The sequence below is a fragment of the Panthera pardus genome, unplaced genomic scaffold, assembly GCF_024362965.1.
Source record: "Panthera pardus isolate Hobbes unplaced genomic scaffold, ASM2436296v1 HiC_scaffold_8, whole genome shotgun sequence".
NCBI classification, from domain to species: Eukaryota; Metazoa; Chordata; class Mammalia; order Carnivora; family Felidae; genus Panthera; species Panthera pardus.
In genome coordinates, this window is record NW_026527013.1 from 11,568,673 (window position 1) to 11,591,463 (window position 22,791).

At 59.8% G+C, this 22,791-nt stretch overlaps 1 protein-coding gene across 1 annotated transcript in view; it reads right to left on the minus strand.

Moving 5' to 3' along the window:
• The window catches only part of NOTCH3 (notch receptor 3), a 35,918-nt gene extending 14,076 nt beyond the window's left edge, over positions 1 to 21,842 (minus strand). The window contains 26 exon segments of the mRNA XM_053896634.1: positions 1,166 to 1,498; positions 3,118 to 3,191; positions 3,193 to 3,684; positions 4,028 to 4,146; positions 4,227 to 4,484; positions 4,574 to 4,706; positions 5,276 to 5,460; positions 5,892 to 6,045; positions 6,192 to 6,393; positions 6,820 to 7,045; positions 8,465 to 8,620; positions 9,098 to 9,211; positions 9,433 to 9,584; positions 9,661 to 9,853; positions 10,602 to 10,712; positions 10,825 to 11,058; positions 11,650 to 11,763; positions 12,264 to 12,377; positions 13,051 to 13,236; positions 13,327 to 13,482; positions 14,089 to 14,322; positions 14,411 to 14,533; positions 14,627 to 14,965; positions 15,048 to 15,190; positions 19,013 to 19,091; positions 21,635 to 21,842. Of these exon segments, the coding sequence (XP_053752609.1) occupies positions 1,166 to 1,498; positions 3,118 to 3,191; positions 3,193 to 3,684; positions 4,028 to 4,146; positions 4,227 to 4,484; positions 4,574 to 4,706; positions 5,276 to 5,460; positions 5,892 to 6,045; positions 6,192 to 6,393; positions 6,820 to 7,045; positions 8,465 to 8,620; positions 9,098 to 9,211; positions 9,433 to 9,584; positions 9,661 to 9,853; positions 10,602 to 10,712; positions 10,825 to 11,058; positions 11,650 to 11,763; positions 12,264 to 12,377; positions 13,051 to 13,236; positions 13,327 to 13,482; positions 14,089 to 14,322; positions 14,411 to 14,533; positions 14,627 to 14,965; positions 15,048 to 15,190; positions 19,013 to 19,091; positions 21,635 to 21,752 (4,742 nt within the window). The 5' untranslated portion in view covers positions 21,753 to 21,842.
• Between the last annotated feature and the right edge of the window lie 949 nt (positions 21,843 to 22,791).

The window sequence follows — 22,791 nt, forward strand, 5'->3', positions numbered from 1 at the left end:
GGGCTCGAACTCAGAGCTGTGAGATCGTGACCCGAGCCAAAGTCGGAAGCTCAACTGACTGAGCCACCCAGGTGCCCCAACTCCCCTTCTTCCTGAGCTGATTTCCCTCAACCAATCTTTATCTCACTGTTCCCAGATCATTCTTCTGTCCCCACTCCTCTGAGTCCCTCCCAGGGCTTCAACACCCTTTTGTCTTTCTTGTCCATGTCTTCAGCCTCTGGCTGTCTCCTGGGGGGCCTCCACGACACCCCCCGACTCCTCAGATTCTGCAAGCCTGAAAGTGACCCCTGTTTATCACCCTGTGTCCTTTTTCTTGATGAGACCCCTCCAGTAACCCCATCAATGCACCCAGGGACTAGCACATCATGTCCCTATTCCAGCCCTACCCGGTCAGAGCCCCTGCCCTCCATCTCTAGAATCCAGCCCTCCTCTGTCAGGGCCCCATCCCAGCTCAGGGGCCACACCTCCCTTCTGACCGCTCTACCAGGCCACCATCAGGAAAGTTCTCTGATTTCCATTTGTAAAAAACTAAAAGCACGCACGCCCTTAACCACTCTGCTCCCCAAGGACCCTTGCCAGTAGCCGGAGGTGTTTTGGGTTGTCGCATCTTGTGGCAGGAGGGGATGCTACCTGCATGTAGTGGGTGGAGACCAAGCATGCTGTTGCTAAGCATCCTACAGTGCACCAGACCACCCCCCACAGCAAAGCATGACACAGCCCCGGAGCCCGTGGGTGGCTCAGTTGGTTAAGCATCCGACTTCGGCTCAGGTCAAGACCTCAGGGTTCGGGGTTCAAGCCCTGCGTTGGGCTCTGTGCTGACAGCTCAGAGCCTGGAACCTGCTTCAGCTTTCGTCTCCCACTCTCTCTCTGCCCCTTCCCCACTCGAGCTCTGTCTCTCAAAAATAAATAAACGTTAAAAAAAAAAAAAAAAAAAAAAAAAAAAGGAAGGAAGGAAGGAAGGACAGAAGGGATGATCCAGCCCCAAATGTCAACAGGCTGAAGTTGAGACGCGCTGGACGCTCTCCCAAGACGACTCTCGAACACGTTAAGGGAAGTGAAACACGCACGTTAAGGGAAGTGAAACACACGAGACCTGATCAACACTGCTCCTTCGCCCCTAGGTCTGCACCTGCGGCGGGCTCCCTCAAGCGTGGGGGCCACTCACCCGATCACCTCCGGGGCCAGCTCCCGCCGGTTCCGGGATTCGGCGCCAGGGCCGGGCCGGTGGTACGGGAAGACCATGGCCTGACCGTGTTCGTCCAGGCGGAAGCGCAGCGACGTGCGCAGGATGCCGCTCAGCCGCTGCAGGAAGTCGGCGCTGGAGCGCAGCAGCTCCTCGGGCGGGAGCAGCACGGTGAGCACCAGCACGCCGCGGGCCAGCAGGGCGGGCACCTCGCCCGCGCAGTCCAGCCCGTCCCAGCCGCACTCCTCCGTGTTGCAGCCCTGGTCGCAGCGGCCGTCCGCAAAGTGGTCCGCACAGTACTTCTCGTACACGGGGCTGGGGGAGGGGAGGAGGGGGTCAGGGGTCATCCAACCACACACCCGAGGGAGCCCGGACTCCGGACACACGGGGTGGGGCGGGAGTGGGGGTCGGACAGCGAGAGGAGGCCGAGAGAGAGGGAGAACTAGAATGTATCCGGCACGTGCCAGGCTTTCTGCAAATCCAGCCATTCCTTCACGAACTATTGATAAATAAATATTGACAGAGGCCTGCGGGGTGCTGGATATGGCTGTAGGCACCCAGGATGTGGCTCGGACACAAATCCTTGCCCCTGGAGAGCAGGCATTCCAGCGGGCAGAGACAGACATTAAATGAGATGGAAAGAGCAGAAAACACAGTCTTCCAACTGTACACGAGTGAAAGCTAAATGTAAACACACACACACACACACACACACACACACACACACACACACACGGCCCTTTTTGGAACTAAACGCTAAGGAGAAAAATGAAGCAGGGGATGTGTCGGGGTGGCCAGGGAGGAGCTCCCTGAGAAAGGGCGACTGGTTGAGCAAAAGCTTCAAGGAGATGAGGGAGGAGCCATGTGGCTTCCTCAGGGAAGAGTATTCCCGGCGGAGAGAACAGCCGGTCAGTGCAAAGACCCTGAGGTAGGACCAAGCCTGGGGTACCTGAGAAATGGCAGAGGCCAGGGTGAGTGAGGAGGGGAGTGGGGGACAATGAGGACAGGGAGATAAAAGTGAGAGAAGGGTTCTAGGCAAACAGAGGGACAAAAGAAGTAGAGTTGGGGGCACCTGGGTGGCTCAGCCGGTTAAGGGTCTGACTCTTGATTGCAGCTCAGGTTATGATCCGGTTCCTGAGTTCAAGCCCCACATCGGGCTCTGCACCGACAGTGCAGAGCCTGCTTGCGATTTTCTCTCTCTCTCTCTCTCTCTCTCTCTCTCTCTCTCTCTCTCTCTCCCTCTCTCCCTCTCTGCCCCTCCCCCACTCACGACTGCTCTCTCTCTCTCTCTCTCTCAAAATAAATAAACTTACAAAAAAGAGGCAGAGCACAGGGATGGACAGATGAAATGAGACAGAAAGATAGAGTTCATGAATAGACAGAGAGGGGCAGAGGATGGGCTGGGACAGACAGTAGGGGCATGGACAGATGAGGCACACAGACTGGCATAAGAATAGACAGATGGGTGGACAGGTGCGGTCCACGGATGGACCAGAAGAGACGTAGACAGACACTTGGGTGTACGGAGGGATGAAAGGAATTCGTGGACGGACAGAACGAAGTCCAAAGATGGACAACAAGGACGCAGGGAGAGACAGATGGAGTGCAAAGGCAGAAAGAAAGGGCGCACAGACACACGGATGGACAAACAGGTCATGGCACGTGTGGACGGAGGGACAGACCACAGTGGCACGTGGCTGGGTAGATGAGATGCACAGACAGACAAACAGCACTCGGCTGGGCAGACAGAATACACCAAGAAACAGAGGGGGCAAACGTATGAACAGTCCCTCAGTCTAAACACGGACTGACAGTGGGGAAATGAATGGACAGTCAGAGAAGCGGGACCCGTGGATGGGCAGGTGTGGCTCAGGGACAGAGAAGACTCGGACTGAGGCGAACGATCGAACGGGTGGCAGACGGGAGGGGCTCACTTGCAGGCGCGCTCGCGGCCGCCCGCGCGGCAGTCGAAGTTGTCATAGAGGCAGGCGGGCGAGCTGCAGGCGGGGGTCGCAGCGGCTGTTGTTGAAGAGGCGCCAGCACTGCAGCGCCGCGCACTGCCGCCAGGGGTCGCCCACGCTCAGCGAGCAGTCGCCGCCGTCCCAGCCGCAGCCCGGGCTGTTGCACTCGCGGTCGCAGCGCTTGTCCCCGCTCTTGGCCTCGCAGGCGGCGCTCGGGCACAGCGGCTCCTCGGGGGCCTCGGGCGCCGCCGCGGGCACCTCGCAGCGCGGTCCGTCCCAGCCTGGCGCGCACGCGCAGCGGAAGAAAGGTGCGAGGGGCGCGGGGCTGCAGGAGCCGCCGTGGAGGCAGGGGGAGGCCAGGCAGCTGGCGTTGGCGGCCCCCGGCGGCGACCCCCGCGAGCCCCGGCAGGCGGGCCCCGACAGTCCCGGGGGGCAGGCGCAGCGCGGCCCACGGACCGTCTGCTGGCACGGGACGCCCGCCGGGCACTGCAGCTCCCGGCAGGAGCGCGCCACCCGCTCGCAACGCGGGCCCCAGAAGGGCTGGGGTAGGGGAAAGGGAGGGGATGGAGGGATTTGGAAGGGTGGAGAAGAGAGAGAGAGGAGGATGGGGGGTCAGGGCTTGAGAAGGTTGAGGCTCCAATCTCCCCAGGTCCCTCCACACCTCTCCCCTCCCCCGCCCATCGGAGGCCCCACCTTGCAGAGATAAGCCCCGCCTTCCCCAGGAGGCCTGGGGCGCCATCCCCCAAAACACGCACACACAGTCTCCAGGTATTTTCAGTATTTCTCAGGAACCCCCTTCCCTTCCACTTCTTCTCCCCTAAAGCCACGTCCTGCAACGTGGCCACGCTCCCACTCCTCTCCCAGGGGCACTGATGGGACCTACCGGAACGCAGCGGCAGGTAAATGTCAGCATACCCCCAGGTCCTGGGCTGGGACGGCACTGGCCTCCGTGCTGGCATGGCTGGGACTCACAGGGAGACAGGACAGTCTGACAGCGGGGACCTGGACAAGCGGGAGCTGGTGGGTCAGCCAGTGTAGGAAGAGGGGCCGGATCCCAGGGCAGCCACCTCTCCCACGCTTACCTGTGAAGCCCGCACGACAAAGGCAGCGGAAGCCCCCACCTGGGTCCTGCAGACAATCCCGGGTGTGTGCATCGTGGCAGGCACCCGGGTGACACTCATTGATGTCCGCCTCGCAGCGCAGGCCAGTGTACCCGGGGGGGCAGGTGCAGCGAAAGCCACCCACGAGGTCCACACAGGTACCATTGTGCAGGCACCGGGGGCCCTGGTCCAGGGGTGGGCCTGGGCCACAGTCGTCCTCATTAATCTCACAGAGCACACCTTGGGGGGGAGGGAAAGATGAGGGAGCCGTCGGGAAGGGATGGAGAGCCAGCCTCCCATCCTGTCCCCCAACCCCGGCCCCGGCGTACCCAGCGTTCCCGGGGGGCAGGAGCAGAGATAGCGGGCCACGAGGTCAATGCAGAAGCCCCCGTTCTGGCAGGGCTGGGAGGCGCACTCGTCCACATCACCCTCACAGTTGTCCCCGGTGTAGCCAGCTGGACACTGCAGCGATGTGAGACGGGGACCAGCACTGAGCCCAGGGGGACACAGATAATCCCCAGGAAGACACGGAGATTGCAGTGCAAAAGGACATACAATCCAACACACAGAGGCATGTCTGGTGTGCAGAAAACAGAAAACAGGCACACAGTACAAGGGAACACATTCAGACACAGAGGACACCCACACACGGAGGGCTACAGGCACACCCAATGAGAGGGACACACCCACACAAATGCACAGGACAGACACCCAGGAGAAACACCCACATACACCCAGACACATAGGCCCAGAGACACCAGCACGTGCATTCACACCCAAAAAGACAGGGCACACAGAGGGATACGGGGCACATCCAGGACACAATCGAAGACAAAGACAGCCCGTGGGCAGAAAGTCCCTCAGATCAACGGAGAAATAGCCCCACGAGATGACACCCAGAGACAGAAAAGCAAAAAGCCAGACCTGCCTAGAGAGAGCCACACCCACACCAGGTCACAGACACACACAAGTGTGTGCAGACACACCCAGCACGACTAGCTCCCCTCTCCTCGACTCTGGGGGCCCCTTACCTCGCACACATAACCCCCCATGTAGCCGCGGCAGGTGCCCCCATGCTGGCAGGGCTGGGCCAAGCAGGGGTCCACCTCCTGCTCACAGTGGCTGCCCGTGCGGCCTTCTGGACACACGCAATAGTGGGAATTGTCCTTGTCCACGCACTGCCCACCAGTCTGACACAGCTCTTCCAGCCGCACCCCTGCACAGAGGAGAGGTGTCAGGCACACGCGTGCCCCTCCCCGCCTGCATCACTCACGGCATCACCAAACGCCCCTGCTGACCTCGGTCACCGGGGTCTCACACACATTTCATCGGGTCGTCACACATCTGCCCAGACCGCCACCGTCTCAGTCACGGACACACAAACACACACCCACACCCCAACTGCCCACACCGGCTCAGTCACACACAGCATCTCGGACGTCATCCCAGCTACCTCGTGGTGACAGAGGCATCTACACCATCCCGGCTCTGGCCAGCTGGCACACGGTCGCGCATCCACAAACGCTCAGCCACACACCCCATACCGCCCACACGCCCTGTCATACCCGTGTTCGGCTCCCATTAGCAAGAAGTATGTGCACACACACCCTCCCGAGCCCCACACCCCGCCTCTGTGCTCCCCCTCACCGATCTGGGCTGCGGCCTCCCTGCAGGGCACACTCCGGATGTCACAGACGCGGCCGCTCCAACCCGGAGGGCAAAGGCAGTAGAAGGAGGCCCCGCTCCGGGCACAGCGACCCCCGTTCTGACAGGGCGCGTGGCTGCACCAGTCTACCAGCGTCTGGAGGGGAAGCTCTCAGAGTCTCAGCCTCTCAGCCACGACCCCCCTGGAAGCCGCAACCCCAGCTTCTCCAGGGTCCCGGCAGACCCCTACCCCAGAACAGCCCCTCCAGATTCCTCCCCCGGGTCCCCGGTGGCCACGCCCACCTGGCACTGAGCGCCAGTGAAGCCCTCCGGACAGGTGCAGCGGAAGCCAGGGTGGGCGGCCGTGCAGACGCCCCCGTGCAGGCAGGGCCGAGAGACGCAGGGGTCGGCCTCGTGTTGGCAGTGTGCGCCGGTGTAGCCAGGGCGGCACTGGCAGCTGAACGAGTTCACACCGTCCACGCAGGTCCCGCCGTGGAAGCAGGAGCTGGAGGGGGAGGGAAGCGCAGGCTGGGTCAGGCTCCACCCCCACGCAGGCCCCGCCTTCTCGGCCCCTCCTGGGTCGGGGCACACTCCCTGAGCCCCTAGGCCCACCCCCAGCAGAAGCTGCAGCCCCAGCAGAGGTCCTGCCCCCATCCTGTCCCTTAGCCCCAACTCACCAAGTCCTTGAGAGCTAAGGTGGGAGCCACATGGAGGCCCCGCCCCGCCGTGGCCTGGCCCTGTCGGGGACCCGCGTCCCCTAAGGTGACCTCCAAACAGACGCCCTGACCCTTCCCGAACACTGCTCCATCACGGACCAGAGTTGTGAAGTGGCTGCCAAGCCGAGAACCCCCTTCTTGTCCCCATTCCCTCTCGCGTTGCACACCCCATCCGATGCCGGTGTCCCTGAGCCCCCAGCAGAGGCCCCACACACCTGGGGCTGCAGTCGGGTAGGTCCTGCTCACAGCGGAAGCCTCCATATCCAGGTGGGCACGTGCAGGTAAAGGAGGCCACGTGGTCGGTACAGGTGCCCGGGCCACAGGGGCTGCTCAGACACTCATCTACGTCGCGGGCACAGCGGGGACCAGCAAAGCCAGGGAGGCAGGAGCATGAAAAGGAGCCCACGCCATCCTGGCAGGAGCCACCATTCAGGCAGGGGTCTAAGGTCCGAAGGGAGAAGGCCTGGTCATACACCTGACCCCCCCCATCAGCCCAAGCTGACCCAGCCATGCCTTTCACAGAGGGGAACCAGGAGGAAACCAGGCTTAACAGGGAGCGGCACATTTGGTCAGAGGGATCAAATTCTGTCCCCTCTGTGGTTTCATCCTCTCCCTCATCTGAAAACCTCACCTATGTGCACAGAGGAAGGGGATGGGGGAACCAAAAGGTCCCTTTGAGCCGCCAAGCACACGCTGCTAGTTAGGTCTATTTAATTCCTGGGCACAGCACAGAAGGCCTCCTCCAGACCAGTGCTGGCCAGTATAGTGGCCATTGGCCACATGTGGCTATTTAGCTCTTAACATGCACCTAGTCCAAACTGGGATGTGCCATAAAACACACACTGGATTTCTGATTTTGAAGACTTAATATTAAAAAAAAAGGATGAATGTAAACATATCTCAGTAATTTTATATTGATTACATGTCGAAATAAATAACATTTTTATATATTAATTTAATTAAAATGTATTATTAAACTTAATTTTTTTGTTGTTGCTTTTTTTTTTTTTTTAATTTTTTTTTTTAAGTTTATTCATTTTTCAGAGAGAGAGAGACAGAGTATGAGCAGGGGAGGGGTAGAGAGAGAGGGAGACACAGAATCCGAAGTAGGCTCCAGGCTCCGAGCCGTCAGCACGGAGCCTGACGCGGGGCTTGAACTCACAAACTGTGAGATCATGACCTGAGCTGAAGTCGGACGCTCAACCGACTGTGCCACCCAGGCGCCCCGTGTTGTTGCTTTTTTAACGTGGCTGCTAGAAAAATTCTAAGTATAGATCTGACTTGCACTGTGGGTCTGTCAGACAATGCTCCTGGAGGACTCCCTGGGGGCCTATTATGTCCTGCTTAACGCATAATGTTAACTTGTTCACAGCCAGAGGCAGTCTACGGGCTTCAGACAGACCTGTGCTCCAATCCCAGCTCATGCCTCTACTTGCTTCGTGACCTTGGGCAAATCACTTGACCTCTCTGGGGCCTCAGTTTCCATAAAGTGGGGAAAGAGTACAGTGAAGAGAAAATGGAAGCACAGGGGCGCCTGGGTGGCTCAGTCGGTTGAGAGTCCGACTCCAGCTCAGGTCACGATCTCACAGTTCGTGGGTTTGAGCCCCGCATCAGGCTCTGTGCTGACCACTTGTTCAGAGCCTGGAGCCTGCTTCTGTGTCTCCTTCTCTCTCTGCCCCTCCCCCGCTCACGCTTTGTCTCACTCTGCTTCTCAAAAATAAATACATGTAAATTTAAAAAAATATTTTTTTAATATAAAAAAGAGAAAGAAAATGGAAGCACAGTGCTGGGCACACCGTGTGGGCTTAAAGAACATGTTCTCTAGAGCAGCACCCACCCCGGGAACTCCCCTGAACTCACTGGGGTCACAGTCATCGATGTCCTGATCACAGGAAGGGCCACTGTACCCCTCGTGGCAGGTACAGCTGAAACTCCCTGCCAGGTTGGTGCAGGTACCGTGGGAGCCACAGGGTGAGGGGCCAGCACATTCATCCACATCCTGCTGGCATCGTGGGCCTGGGGACGGGGAATAAGGTAGTATCTAGGGTTAGAGGGTACAGGGTAGGGTCTGCGAGTACCTGGCCTTCGGGAGGAACCTGAAGGCTGAGATGGGTGAAGGCAGGAACACGCCATGCTCCCTTAGCCTTTGTGTGTTTTGTACGTGCTATTCCCAAACTGCCTTCCCCCTTCCCTTTATTTCAGTGGGTAGTGAATGAATGCATTCTGACTGAGGTCAGCCCTTCCAGGGAGCTGCACCCAAACCCTCCACCTGAGTCCTAGCTTCCCCATCCCCAGATCCCTTCCTTTCCTCCAAAACTGATCACATGGGCTGCAACTGTCTGTGTTCTGCTCGGTCCCTTCCGAGACAGAGTCTTTTCTGTCTTCTGTTTTTTCTGTAAGTTTCCCTCTGGGTCCCCAGCACCACTCAGTATGCAGCAGGGTGCAGAGGAGGTGAAAGAGAGGAGGAGGAGGAGGAGGAAGCAGGTGGTGTACCTTGCCAGCCAGGAGGGCAGGAGCAGACAGGCAGCTGGCCAGGGGCAGACTCACAGTGACCCCCATGCTCACAGGGGTTTGGAGTACAGGGCGATGGCAGCTCACACTGACGGCCTGTGGAGGGCAGCCAGAGTGAGATACTCGTGAGAGATTCCTTGTCCCCATCTCCCCCCAGGGTCCCCACCTTGATACCCACCTCCAAAGGTCCTGGGGGTGGGGGGAGAGGAAAAGAAGAAAAAAAGGCAAACGTAAAGGAGGGGGAGTGCAGCAGGAAGGAAATGAGAAGGAAGAAGGGGGGAGGGAGAGCCTGGGGTGGGAACACGGGGGACACACACCCTGGACACCAGGGGGACAGGTACAGTGGAAGCCGATTCCATCAGTGGTGCAGGTGCCACCAGACCGGCAGGGCTGGGATTCACAGGCATCTCGAGCAAGGCTCTGGCTGCATCGGGGGCCACTCCAGCCAGGCTCACACATGCAGCGGAACCTGGAAGGAAAGGCAGTCAGGGAATGCCTGCGGGCAGGGAGGCGGCAGGGGACCAGGGGATGGGGAGAGGCCTCACCCTCCGGGTGCATCGTGGCAGACACCGTGACTGCAGGGTTCTTGGGCACAGGGATGGCTCGTGGGAAGGCAGAGCGGGGGCAGGGAGCCAGGTGGGCAGAGGCAGCGGAAGCCATTTTCCCCATCCACACAGGAGCCTCCGTCACCGCACGGGCTGGACGCACACTCATTGATCTCCACGTTGCAAAGGGGCCCTGGAGAGCACGAAGGCAACTTCATCCCAGGACAAGGACGATGGTGCCAACAGGGAAGACAACCTTGCCCCATTTAGCATGGCCACATCCTTGAGCAAAGACAATCTCATTTTCACAGTGCACGAGCTCTTGTACAAACTAGGGCAACCACCTCCTCAACCTAGAGCTGCCTTGCCCCAGATCATACTCATCCCCAAACTTAAATGAAGTCACCTTCATTTTCACCAAGGATTACTTTGGCCCCATGAAGAAACATGCCCATCCCTGAGTCCGGACACCCTCGTCTAAGTTCCAGGATAACCTTGAGCTGATACGGGGACACCCTCAGGCCAATGAGAGAGCACAACCTCAGGACTAAGTGTGGACAATCTCATTGGACAAGCATATGCAAAGAGAGGGGCAAACTCAGCAAAAAATAGGGTGATTTCACCTTTGCCCCCAAAAGACCCCCTTTCTGGGTGGCTCAGTCGGTTAAGTGTCCGACTTCAGCTCAGGTCATGATCTCTAGGTTGGTGGGTTCAAGCCCCACATAGGGTTCTGGGCTGACAGCTCAGAGCCTGGAGAGCCTGCTTCGGATTCCGTGTCTCCCTCTCTCTCTGCCCCTCCCCCACTCATGTTCTGCCTCTCTCTCTCTCTCTCTCTCTCTCTCTCTCTCTCTCTCTCTCCCTCTCTCTCAAAAATAAGTAAAACAGTTTTAAAAATTGTATATTAAAAAAAGACCCCCTTCCCATGGCAGCCACTTGCCCACCTGTGAAGCCAGGCTGGCAGACACAGTCATAGCGGTTGATGCCATCCCGGCAGACTCCAAAGGTGCAGGGGTTGCTGGCACAATCATCAATGTTCACCTCGCAGTTCACTCCTGGGGAAGGGGAACATGGCAGGGTTGGCCACCACTGAGCCCCACCAGGGGCACCGTTCCCTGTGCCCCTCCAGATATACGGTTTCTGCCCCAGCCCCGCCTCCAGCCCCACCTGTGGTGCCGGGAGGGCAGCGGCAGAGATACTTGTCCACCAAGTCTAGACATTTGCCTCCGTGGCGGCAGGGCTGGCTGCGGCACTCGTCCACCTGGCTTTCACAGCGTGTGCCTGTGTATCCCGGGGCACAGGCGCAGGAGAAGCTGGCGATGCCATCCACACAGCGCCCGTGGTGGCACGGGTCCGGGGAACAGTCATCCACGTTGCGTTCACACAGAGTGCCTTCGAAACCTGGGCGGGAGGGGTGGGGGGGTGGGGGGGGGGAGCCAGAGGATCAGGCTCCACCCACTTGCCAAGGTCCTGCCGGCAGCCGTGGCTCCGCCCCAATCCTGGCCCACCTCTACCTCACGCCCTGCCCAGCTAACCAGCAGGAGGTGGGCTCAATTCAGGCTCCGCCCCTAACTCCCTCCAGCGACAGGCTCCAGGACACGCCCCTGGCCAAGACACTTCCACAGATAAATCGCATCCCTCGCTGTACCCTGCCTCCAGTCCTTACACTACCAGCCCTGTTCCGCCTCACTCTCTGCTCTGGACTGGAAATGGGGACACATGGGAAGTGCCTGGGGATAGAGGAGTTTGGGAGCGACACGCCCCCCTACCTTCTAGCACCAAGTATCTGCCAGACCCATTGGCCCCAACCCTAGCCTTACCGCTGCTAAGGTCCATCATTGGCTCCACTCCCTGGCTCTGTCATTGGCTCTACTGAGGTCCTGCCTTGCTGCAGCCCCGCCCCCAAGTTTTCCCCAAAGCTGTTATTTGCTTTCTGTCTCTCCCTTGCCCCGCCCCCAGACTCTTGCTGGCCTATCAACGGCCCTCTCTCACCCTCTGCGCAGCGACATTCGTAGCCATCGGGCTGGTCCACACATTTGGCTCCATTCCGGCAAGGTGTGCTGGCGCACTCATCCACATCCAGCTGACACATGGCCCCGCTGAAGCCTTAGGGTAGGGAATGGGACGGGCAGAGGCCCAGACCGGGTCAGAGAAGTCACCCGTTGCCAACCCTGCCTTGTTTGGGTGGGATGACTGTTCACTTCGTTTTAAATTAATTTCAGGGGCGCCTGGGTGACTCAGTCGGTTAAGTGTTGAACTTCAGCTCACGTCCTGATCTCATGGTTCGTGAGTTCCAGCCCCGCGTTGGGCTCTGCTCTGGCAGCTCAGAGCCTGGAGCCTGCTTTGGATTCTGTATCTCCCTCTCTCTCTCTCTCTCTCTGCCCCTCCCCTACTCACACTTTCTCTCTTTCAAAAATAAATAAACATTTTCTAAAAGGTATAAAACTTTTGTAAAAATAAAACAATAAATTGACTTCAGTGGTGTTCATTGCATGTGGTTTCTGTTACGATAGCTGCCCACTAACATGGTCTTACAGGCTCCCAACCTGCAGCCTTTGCCTCTGCAGGGACCTGTCTTTTTCAGGCTCCCTGGCCAGGGTCCTCACCCGAGGGGCAGGTGCAGCTGAAGCCGTTGACTCTGTCCTTGCAGACCCCGCCATTAACACACGGGCTGCTCTGACACTCATCCACGTCCACCTCACAATAGGTGCCTGTAAAGCCTAGGGAGTGAAGGAGGGGGATTAGGGCGGTGGGGGTTAGCCTCTGGCCTAAAGGGAGAGCAAGTGGGAAGGTATTCCCTCTCCCACTCTAGACAGTTCCCCTGAGCCTTGCTTGGCCTTGACCCCCAGCCCAACCCTAGATTCAGCTTTTGGCCTTATGGTGGACCCTCACCCAGCTGAGGCTCCAACCGATCCAAGGATGATGAGACCCCACATGGGCGTTGCCTTCAGACCGCCCTCTTCCCTTTGCAGTCCTTAGACTATGAGGGGTCCTCAGCCACCAGCCCAGGGCCCACCATAGCCTTGGGCCCGGCCTCAATCCCACCAAGACTGTCTGCAGGCTCCACCTGGACCCACACCAGCCCCTGGTCCCGCCCTCATCTCACCCCCTGGTCCCGCCCTCATTTCATCCCCACCCTCCAGTGAATCCTATGGCACAGACTCCACTCCCAGCCCATCTGAGGTTCTAAGGACTCCATGTGACCACACCCCTAGCCTTGCACAAAGATTCTGCTCTGGCCCAGCCTCCGCCTCCTTCCAGGCTTCAGTCTCTCAGGGTCCCATTGCAGACCCAGTGTCACTGTGTGTGTGGGGGGGTGCTCCTTGCTGTCTGCAGGCTTCCCTCGCTCACCCCCAGCCTCAGGCTCCGCCCCCACCACACCCCCCCACGCACCTGCCATGCAGATGCAGGTGAACTGGCCTATGCGGTCGAGGCACGTGGCCTGGTTGCGGCAGGGCCCCGATAGGCACTCGTTGACGTCGGTCTCGCAGCGCGGGCCTGTGTACCCACGGCCACACTGGCACAGGAATGAGCCCTGTGTGTTCACACACCGGCCCAGGTGCTCACACGGGTTGGCGCCTGCAAGAGCAGGCACCGCCAGTGTGAGTGGGGGTGGCTAAGGACCTGCCTCTCCCCTCCCTCCCAACTCTCAGACCGCGCCCCCCTCACCAATGGAGCACTCATCCACATCCTGGTCACATGCCCCGCCGGTGAAGCCTGGTGGACAGGTGCAGATGGCCCGTCCGTTCACCGGGTTCGTGTCACAGATAGCATCCTCGTGACAGGGGTTGCTGACACAGGCGTCATCCAGATGACACAGAAGCCCTGGAAAGGAACAGGCAGAGTTCAAGGGCGGACCCTCCAGCTCTGCCCAAAGGTCCCACATCCCCCACATATTGGTTTGTGCTTTTGTTTCTATTAACCTGCAGGGTATCCAGTAGGCTATTTTTCCCGATCATTTATAACGCAAACTTCCCAATGTACTGAAGAGCTAATTCATACACCCACCACCTAGCTTCAACTACCGTAAGCTCTATGTATCTTTTTCCTGAACCGTTTGCAAATGAGTTGGAAACACCCACATATTGTTTTAAAATTTGTTGACTCCTTTTCTGATTCTATACCCTCAAGCCTTGGCTTCTGCAGTAGCCTCTCCCTGACATGCCCTGCCCTCCACACCCAAGTCCCCCTCCCAAGCACCTTCCCTGACCCTTTGCCACTTGCAAAGGTCCCCTCTCCTCGGTCACGGGATAGCTCTCCATTCCCATGGCTACTGCCCCGGACTGTGGGCCGGCCTCTTCCAGGCTCATCCTGCACCCCATAGCTGGCCTCCAACCTAATCATCCTAACGCTCAAGTCAGACTCCATCCTTTCCCCCACCGTGGAACCATCACTGGCTCCCTGCTGCCTGCAAGGAAAACAGCCACTCACCAGTCTTGCCCATGGGACAGGCACAGTAGAACGAGGCCACGCGGTCATGGCAGGTGGCCCCATGGAAGCACACGGCCGTGGCACAGTCATCGATATTCTGACTGCAGCTCTCGCCTGTCCAGCCGTTGACACACACACAGCTGTGGCCACCCAGTGTGTTGAAACAGGTGCCCCCGTTGTGGCAAGCATTGGGCTGCAGCTGGCATTCATCCACGTCCTCCGTGCAGAATTGGCCTGTGGCACACAGACACGCCAGTCCAGCCACCGGGCTGCAGGCACACCCAAGGTCTGCCACCTGGCTATTCTCGGCCCTGGGGCTCACCTGTCCACTCAGGAGGGCACTGGCAGTTGTAGGTGTTGACGCCATCCACACACGTGCCCCCATTTAGACAGCGGTGCCCTGGACAGTCATCCACATTCACTTCACAGTTCTGGCCCTCGAACCCTAGCAGAGGAAGAGAAGGCAAAGATGGTCAGTGCCAGGCTGGCCTGCTGTCTGTCCACTCCTGCTGCCCTCCCCAGGGAGCGGCTCCCTCACCAGGAAGGCAGGCACAGTCGTAGGTGAGGTCGCCACTCTGTCTACACGTGCCCCCGTTTCGGCACGGCGAGGGGGCGCAGGGCACTGCAGCGTTCTCACACAGTGGCCCCGTGTAGCCAGCTGGGCACTGGCAGCGGAAGGAACCAGGCGTGTTGAGGCAGGTGCCACCGTGGCGGCATGGCCCTCCCACCCGGCACTCATCCACATCGCTTCGGCAGCTGCGGCCCTGGTAGCCAGGCGGGCAGGAGCAGAGGTAGCGGCCATCGGGCCCCACGGAGCAGCGGGCACCATGGGCACAGGGGCTGCTGAGGCAGGGGTCCGGCAGAGAGCAGTCGGGACCTAGAGGGACCAGGAGAGGGTGAGCTTGGGCCATGCCCATCCTCGCCTGCCTTGGGCTCCCCTCCCCCAGACCGTCCCTTACCCCGGAAGCCACGGGGGCAGCGGCAGGAGAACCGGGCAGCGCCTGCCACCACCGAGCTCTGGCAGACACCACGGCCAGCACAGGGGCCCGAATGGCAGGGGTCCTCCAGCTGGCACCGCTCGCCCACCCATCCTGGAGGGCACCTGTGGGCAGAGATAGCTTAGTACCGGGCAGTACTAGGGTGGTATGGGGCAGGAGAAGCCCAGACACAGATACACACAGGACTGGCAGAAACACCAAGCAGGGGCGCCTGGACCGCTCAGCCAGTTAAGCATCGACTGTGGATTTCGGCTCAGGTCATGATCTCACGCTTAGTGAGATAGAGCCCTGCATCCAGCTGTGCTGACCACAGAGCCTACTTGGGATTCTCTCTCTTCCCCTCTCTGCCCCTCCCCTGCTCGTGCGCTCACGTGAGCGCGCACGCGCTCTCTCTCCCTCTCAAAAATAAATAAACGTTAAAAAACACACACACACGCAAGCACACAGCCCAACGAACAGGCACCCTCATCCATCCATGCAACAAATATTCACTGAGTACCTACTATGTTCTTAGCAAAAGGAATGCAGTCGCAAACACAAGAAAAGTCGCCCCCCCACCCCTTATCCTCACAGCCAAGTTGGGCAAAGAGAAGACACACAAATAATGAATTATATAACATGCCGGCATGGGGTGGGGAGGGCCACCAAGAGTTTAGTGGGCTTTAAGCGAGGCCCCAGAAAAGAAATGCCCATGTCCCACAACATGTGACTCTGACCTTATTTGGAAAAAAGAGTCTTTGCGGATGTAACTAAGTGACAGACATCAAGATGAGATCATCCCGGATTTTCTAAATGGGCCTTAAATCCATTGGCAGAGGGAGATCGGGGAGGAAGCGTTAAAGGCCATTTGAAGACAGAAGCAGATATGAGTGTTGCACCCACTAGCCAAGGAGCACCTGAAAGCACTAGAAGGTGGAGGAGGCCAGCAAGGACTCTCCTGCAAAGCCACTGGGGACACACTGGCTGCCAACACCTCTATTTCAGACTTCTGGCCTCCAAAACTGTGAGAATAAATTCCTGTTGTTTCAAACCACCCAGCTTTTTGGTGGTTTGTTATGGCAGCCAGGAAACTAAGACACAGGATAAGGGAGATGAGTGAAGAGGGAAGGCAAGAAGGATATTTTCAGACTGCAGAAGGTACTGTGTGAGGAAGAGCCTTCCAGGCGGAGAGAAACACAAGGTCTCAGACTCCAGAAGACAACCTCTCAGGCACACACACACACACACACACACGCAGAAACATACACAGTTGGACATACTGGCCTAGCGAACATTCAGACCCTAAGCCACAACGCAGTTCACAGCCACAGCTCTGTGTGGACAGACCCTAACTCTCCCACATCCTCCTGGCCTTTCCTGGAGGCACATTCGACCCTTCCTGCCATTGGGAGGGGGAGGTAGACACCAGTTCTGGCGCCCTCTTACTGGGATAGAGTCCTTCAGCCTGCAGCCCCTTCCCCAAACCGACCAAGGCAACCTTGAGTAGGAGGGAAATAAAACAGTTGGTCTTGAGACCGGAAACCTCCAGAGAGACACCGGCGGGGGAGGGGGGAGGGGAGAAGCGGGGATAGGAGGGGCAGGGGGACGGGATGGGGGGGTGGGGAGGGGAAGGTTGGAATGGTGAGAAGGCCCAGACCCCGCCCCCGACGCTGCCCACCCCTCGCGCAGTCCCTCCCTCTGGCTTGTCCCAGTCGCTTGGGGCTAGCCTCAGGCAGCTGACTCAGTCCCTAGCGTCACCCACAAGATTCCCCCCACCCTGGCCCCCAGTGAAACAGGCCAGGGCAGGGCAGGGGTGCCGATGGTGTCAAGACGGGAGGGCCCGGCTCCCAGACCCCTCCCCAAAGACCCTCAGGGCAAGAACGTCGGTCACGACTGCACGCCGAGAGGGGGCGCGCCGCGCCGGGCTCCCGGGATTGCGGGTCCCACCGCCAAGCAGGGCGCGGCCGCGCGGGCCCCCTCCCGACGCCCCGGGCGGGTTCCCACGCTCTGCGCCCCGCTCCCCTGCCGACCGGTCGGGCCGGTTCCAGCCTCCGCCCGCGCCCCGCCCCACTGACTGGGCTTTGGGGGAAACCAAGGCGGGGGGGGGGGGGGGGGAGGAGACTTGGTTGGGGGTCGGCGGGAGGGGAAGGGAAGGGGGTGCGGCGAGGGCTAGGAAACAGACACCAGGGCTTGAGAGGCTACTTCGAGGAAGAGGTTTGGGGGATCCGTGGAGGGGTGACAGATGGGGGCGTCCCTGAAAAGATACGAGTATTTAGAATCTTGAAAGAGACTGGGGGGCCGTGGGGAGTGGTTCCCACGGTCCACCTCCGGGGAGAGCCCGCTCCATCCCGGGTAGTCCGGGCTCCGGGCGGCCGCGCGAGCCGGTGATTCACCTGTTGAGGGGCAGGGCAGCTGCGGCAGCATTCACCTGTCGGCAGTATTCCAGGTGCGGAGCTCCACGGCGCAGGCGCTCAGCTCCGCGGCTCCGCCTCCCAGGTGTGTGGCTCCAGATAAGGTCACTTTTTCCCTCACGTCCCACCATGGCAGACTCCCAACCCGAGGAGCCCGCTCAGCCAGGCTGAGCCCCCACCTGGGTGAGCCCAAGTGGGGCTCCAGTCAAAGTACGTGTGTAACTTCAAAGGGGCTCTCCTGGATCTAAAGTCACCCCAGAACCACCCAGCTTGGGCCTGGCACACATGGTCTTGAATAAATGAATCCGTTAATGAATCAATAATGGCTACTAGGTGACGAGCTATTACTAATGATGATATTATAAAAGGGATCAAGCATTTCCCCCATAACCTTGAGACGTTGCCCTCTATGGCACCTATTTCCTGAGCCCCTACCATCATTATTATTATTTATGGAGCATTTACTGTAGGCTGAGCACTATGCTGAGTTCATCACATCAAAATCAACCTCATAAAGAAGGAAGTACTGCCCCATTTTCCAGATGCAAAAGCTGAGGTTCAGAGAGCTCAAAGCACCTGCTCAGGGTACCCCCGGGTCCATAATTCAATTTTTTGATGTTTATTTATTTTTGAGAGAGAACGAAAGAGAGAAAGCGAGTGGGGGAGGAGCAGAGAGAGAGAGAGAGAGAGAGAGAGAGGGAGGCGGGAAGACACAGAATGCCAAGCAGGCAGGCTCCAGACTCTGAGCTGTCAGCACCAAGCCCGATGAGGGCTTGAACTCATGAACCTGGAGGTCCTGACCTAAGCCAAAGTCAGAGGCTTAACAGACTGAGCCACCCAGGTGCCCCTCCCGGAGCCCAGAATTCAAACTGAGCTCTGTCTCCCTCTGCTCAGTTCTTTCCCAGCCCCTGCTCTGCTCCTCCCAGCCCTCTGCCTTGCCTTGTATGATCCAACAACCGAATTCTTGAAATCCTTCATGGTCACAAGCCATGAAGAAGCACCCCTATTTCACAGATGCAGTGAGATTCAGAGAGAGGTGACTAACCCAAGGTCATGGTGCCCCCGTGACCCCCACCACTGTGCCCCCACCACTAAATGTTGATATATGGGAGGATCCAGTTGGGGTACCCTGTACTGCCAAGCCACTGGGATTGGTCCCTGAAGATCTGTTAATTGAATAATAACTACCTCCATCAGAGGCTTTACGTGTGACCTCAGGCGGCCAACAACTCTGTGAAGCAGGTGTTAGTGTGCCTGTTTTTCAGACAAGGACGCTGAAGTTTAAAGGGTTTGAGTCCCAGGCAGTGAGCAACACGATGTGGGATTTGAACCCAGGCCAGGCGGCCTGCAGAGCCCTTGCTCTTAACCTTACTCAGTTCTTAACCCTGCTCGATTCCAGTGGGGAAACAAGAGGTTACCCAAGCCATACACAAGTAGGAAATGGTAGAGACACCCATGGTGGACACAGAGGCCAGAGGAGAAGACAGACTACCTCCCCACACAGGACCCACTGATGGCTCGGAGCCAGGCACTCACAGGCAGGCAGCCTCCCGGGAGGGCAGCTGGGTGCAGCGACCTCCATTCATACACGGGCTTCCGTCCAGGCAAGGGGGGGCTGTGGTGGGGGGAGGGAGGCGAAGGAAAGTGGGGGGTCAGCCAGGCACCCAAGAAACCCCAGCTCAGAGTGACACAGCCCATCTTTCCCTCCCCCAGGCAACAGCTGCCACGGGCTGGGGGTGTCTCTGTGGGGCATGGAGCCCCCCCACCCACAGTTCCCACGGCCCCCCGCCCCAGCCCCAGCTGTTGGGGCTGCAGCTGTCCCTGCCCGCTCAAGCCCTGGGAACCACAAGGCAGGGGCGGGCAGGAGGAGGTGCTGACTCGTGCCAGATGTGGGGACTCAGGAAGCTGCCAGAATGGGGGGTGCAAAGGCAGGAAGTGAGGGTGCTGAGTGTTAAAGGGAGGTCTGGGGCTGTGTGCCCAGATCCCAGGGTAATGGAGAGGGCAGGGTAAGGAGACCTGGGCCCATGGTTCTTACTTTCCCCGATGTTGGACATCTACTCCAGCTGGGCAGACCTGAACAGGGCTCTGGTGAGAGGGGCCAAGGCAGGTACCCCTTGCACAGCCAACACTGGGTGTTACAGGGACAGGGTGTGGTTTGAAGGGAGGGGCGGCTGGCACTAGACATGTGCTGCCCTGTCCAGCGTCCCCATCCCTGAGGGCTATGTCCCTCTGAGGTGTGGCAGTCTAACTGTCCCGCCAGACTGGTCTGGGGTGTGGCTGGGTGTCAGCTAGTGGAGAGTTGTGTGTGACGGCAGGTGTGGGGCCTCTGTGTGTGTGTGTGTGTGTGTGTGTGTGTGTGTGCGCGCGCGTGCACATGAACGAGTCACAGATAGATGGAAAGAGAGGAGAGATGGAGGGAGACAGAGAAAGACAGACACAAAAAAGGAAACTAGAAGCAGGCTGCCTCAGAGAGGAGACAGAGATGACAAAGACAGAGGGAGAGACAGAACAAGGTGAGCTGGAGAATAGGACAACATGGCCTGTGTCCCCTTCCTCAGGGGACAAGCAGAGACAGGACACTATCACCCAGACAGGGGCCGGTGGGTGTTTGTGAACTCACCCAAGGGGCCACATGAGGAGCCACATGTGTGTGTGCTTCAAGTCCATGGGTGTCCAGATGCCTGTGCATGTATGTGCAGGCTGGATGTGTTGTGGGTCCCTGCATGTGAACCAGTTATCTGCGTATACAGCTGTGCGCCTGTGTGTGACCTGTGGATCCTCAGGTGGGTCTGTGTATGGGTTGGATGTGACTGTCTGTCTGCATGTATAAACTGGGTGTGGGCATATCTTGGATCGTGTCTACATGTGCTCAATGTGTGCAGTCGACGTGTGCAAGGCCCGGGGCTGGTGATCCACGGTACCTACGAACACGGGTGATGGCAGGAGTTCGTATGTCAGTGTGTGAGCTGCGTATCCACGTCTGCGGATGTCGTGTGTGTGCGCACGTCTACATCTCTGTATGTGTGACCCAGGGCTGTGTGTGTGCCTGCGAGTGTGTGACAGGCCATGTGTGTGCGCGCTGGCCCCGCGGGGGCGGCAGCTCCTGCCCGATCCTGCCCGGTTGGGCACCCGGCTGGGCGGTGGAGGCCCTTCCCTCCCGGCGCTGAACCCCGCCGCGGCTCCCCGGGACCCCGGACCCCGGCCGCTCGGCCCGCGTCCCTCTTCCGCCGGCCAGGCCTCCCTTGGGGGTGTGCGCCCCCGCAGCCCCCGCCCAGGCCCCGCCGCCCGTCCCGCTTTGTCTGGCAAAGAAAGCGCGAGGCCGGCCGGGGGGGAGGGGGTGTCTAGACGGCGCGGCCATTGTCCCGAGCGGGGGAAGGGAGAGCGGGGAGGGGGAGGGGCAGGGGGCCCGGGCCGGCTGGGGAGGGGCTCGGGCTGCGGGGACTGGGCCGCTGGAGCGGAGCACGTGGGCTCGCGCCCCCCGCCCTCCTTTTCCCTCCCCTCGCGGGGGCGGGGTCCCGGGGCCGCCAGGTCCCGGCGGCCGGGGGAGGGAGCGGGGCCGCGGGCGGGGAAAGGGGCGCGGGCGCCGCTGTGGCTCCAGCTCCGACTCCAGCTCCGGGTCTTGCCGCGCTCCGGCCTGAGAAGTTTTCCCCGAGTTCAGAGCTCCGAGAACTTCGCGCCCCCCTCCCCGTCGCCCGCCCCGCCTGGCCGACCCTGGGTGTGTAGGGGGGCTTTTGTGCGAGGGGTCCCCAGCCTGGGGGTCCTGAGGCTCCAGTTCGTGACCTTCCCAGGACTCCGGACGGGCGTGCATTGGGAGCGTGCTCCAGACCCTTGATCCCCCCGATCTCGCGTCCCTGATCCCTGCACCTCAAGTTCCCAGCCCCTGATTCCTGGGTCCCTTCACCCCCCCCCCCCCCCACATTCTGATCGCTCCCGGATCCGTATTCTGCGGACCTCTGGGGCCCTGCCCCCTCCCCCCATTGAGTCCCTGCACCCCCGGGATTGGCACGTAGCCCCCGGACTCCTGTGCTCACAGCCCCTGCTCTGGTCCTTGGCTCCGAGGCCAGCCCTCCAGCCCCAGACTCCGGGGTCCTTAAACTCCGCTCTTACCCTCCCCCAACCCACCCACCCAGTCCCGACCACCAGGTCCCAGCCCCTCACCTGCAGCCCCGGGCCCCGCGAGCAGTAGCAACAGGGGCAGCGCCCGCACGGGCGGCAGCGGTGGCGGCGCCGACATCGGGCGGCGGCGGCGGCGGCGGCCCCGGGTCCCCGGCCCCATGGCGGCCGGCCGCGACCCTCCCTCCTCCCTCCTCCCTTCTTCCCTGGGCTCCGGGCGCGTCCCGGGCCAGCCTCCGCGCCGCCAACTTCGCCAAAGTGAGGCTGCCGGGCCGCCCCGCCCCCAGCCCTGGGCGGCTCGCCCCGCCCCGGGGCCGGCCCTGCGCTCCCCCGCCCCCCCACCCCCACCCCAGCCCGGCCTCCCGGGGTCCCTGCCCACCCTCCACCCACACAGCCAGGGACCCGCAGATCCTTGGAAATTCAGGCCAGCCATGCGGTGAGGCGTGGGCTGAACCCACACTGACAGACACACCAGCTTCGTGAACACCCACGCTCCCAACACACACTCAGAGCCCAGGGACGCACACAGAGCCAGGGCACAAACACAGATCCACAGATCCTCCAAAACTGAGGCCAGGCACGTCCTAAGAATCTCACGCGCACACAACCACCCTGCTCCATTGCAGACGTATGCACAGAGCTTCACGGGGACTTAAGATATAAAACACAAACCCAAAGCTCAGGCCCAGCCAGGCCTTGAGCCTGGGACAGCATTTGCAGCCTCAGACCTCAGACACACATTAGGAAGGAGACCCATGCATGTGTGCGCACGCGCTCACACACACACACACACACACACACACACACACACACACACACACATCTTCTTACTCTCAGCTCTCCTGGAAAGCACCCCTCTTCCTCCTTACTACCCTGTGTGAACCCCAAAGGTCCACCCCAGCCCCCAGCCCCACCCATTCCCTTCACAGCTTCTCTGCTGCTCAGCCTTGCTCAATTTGATCAACTGGCTTTTCCCAAATCAGTCATGCTGCAAAGCCTCCCTGCAGCCCACTCTGTCCATGCGGGGATAATGGGGACCCCGAAAGGCGCCAAGCCCAGCCCTGGAGGAGCCCTCATTCCGTGGAAGAAAAAGCCCGACACAGAAACCAGCAGCTCTGGGGGTTCAGAGCTGGGCCAGAGGGAGGGACAGAGTGTGGGAGGGGCACGCAGAGGGGTTGGTGAGGGCCCTGCTTGAGGGTAGT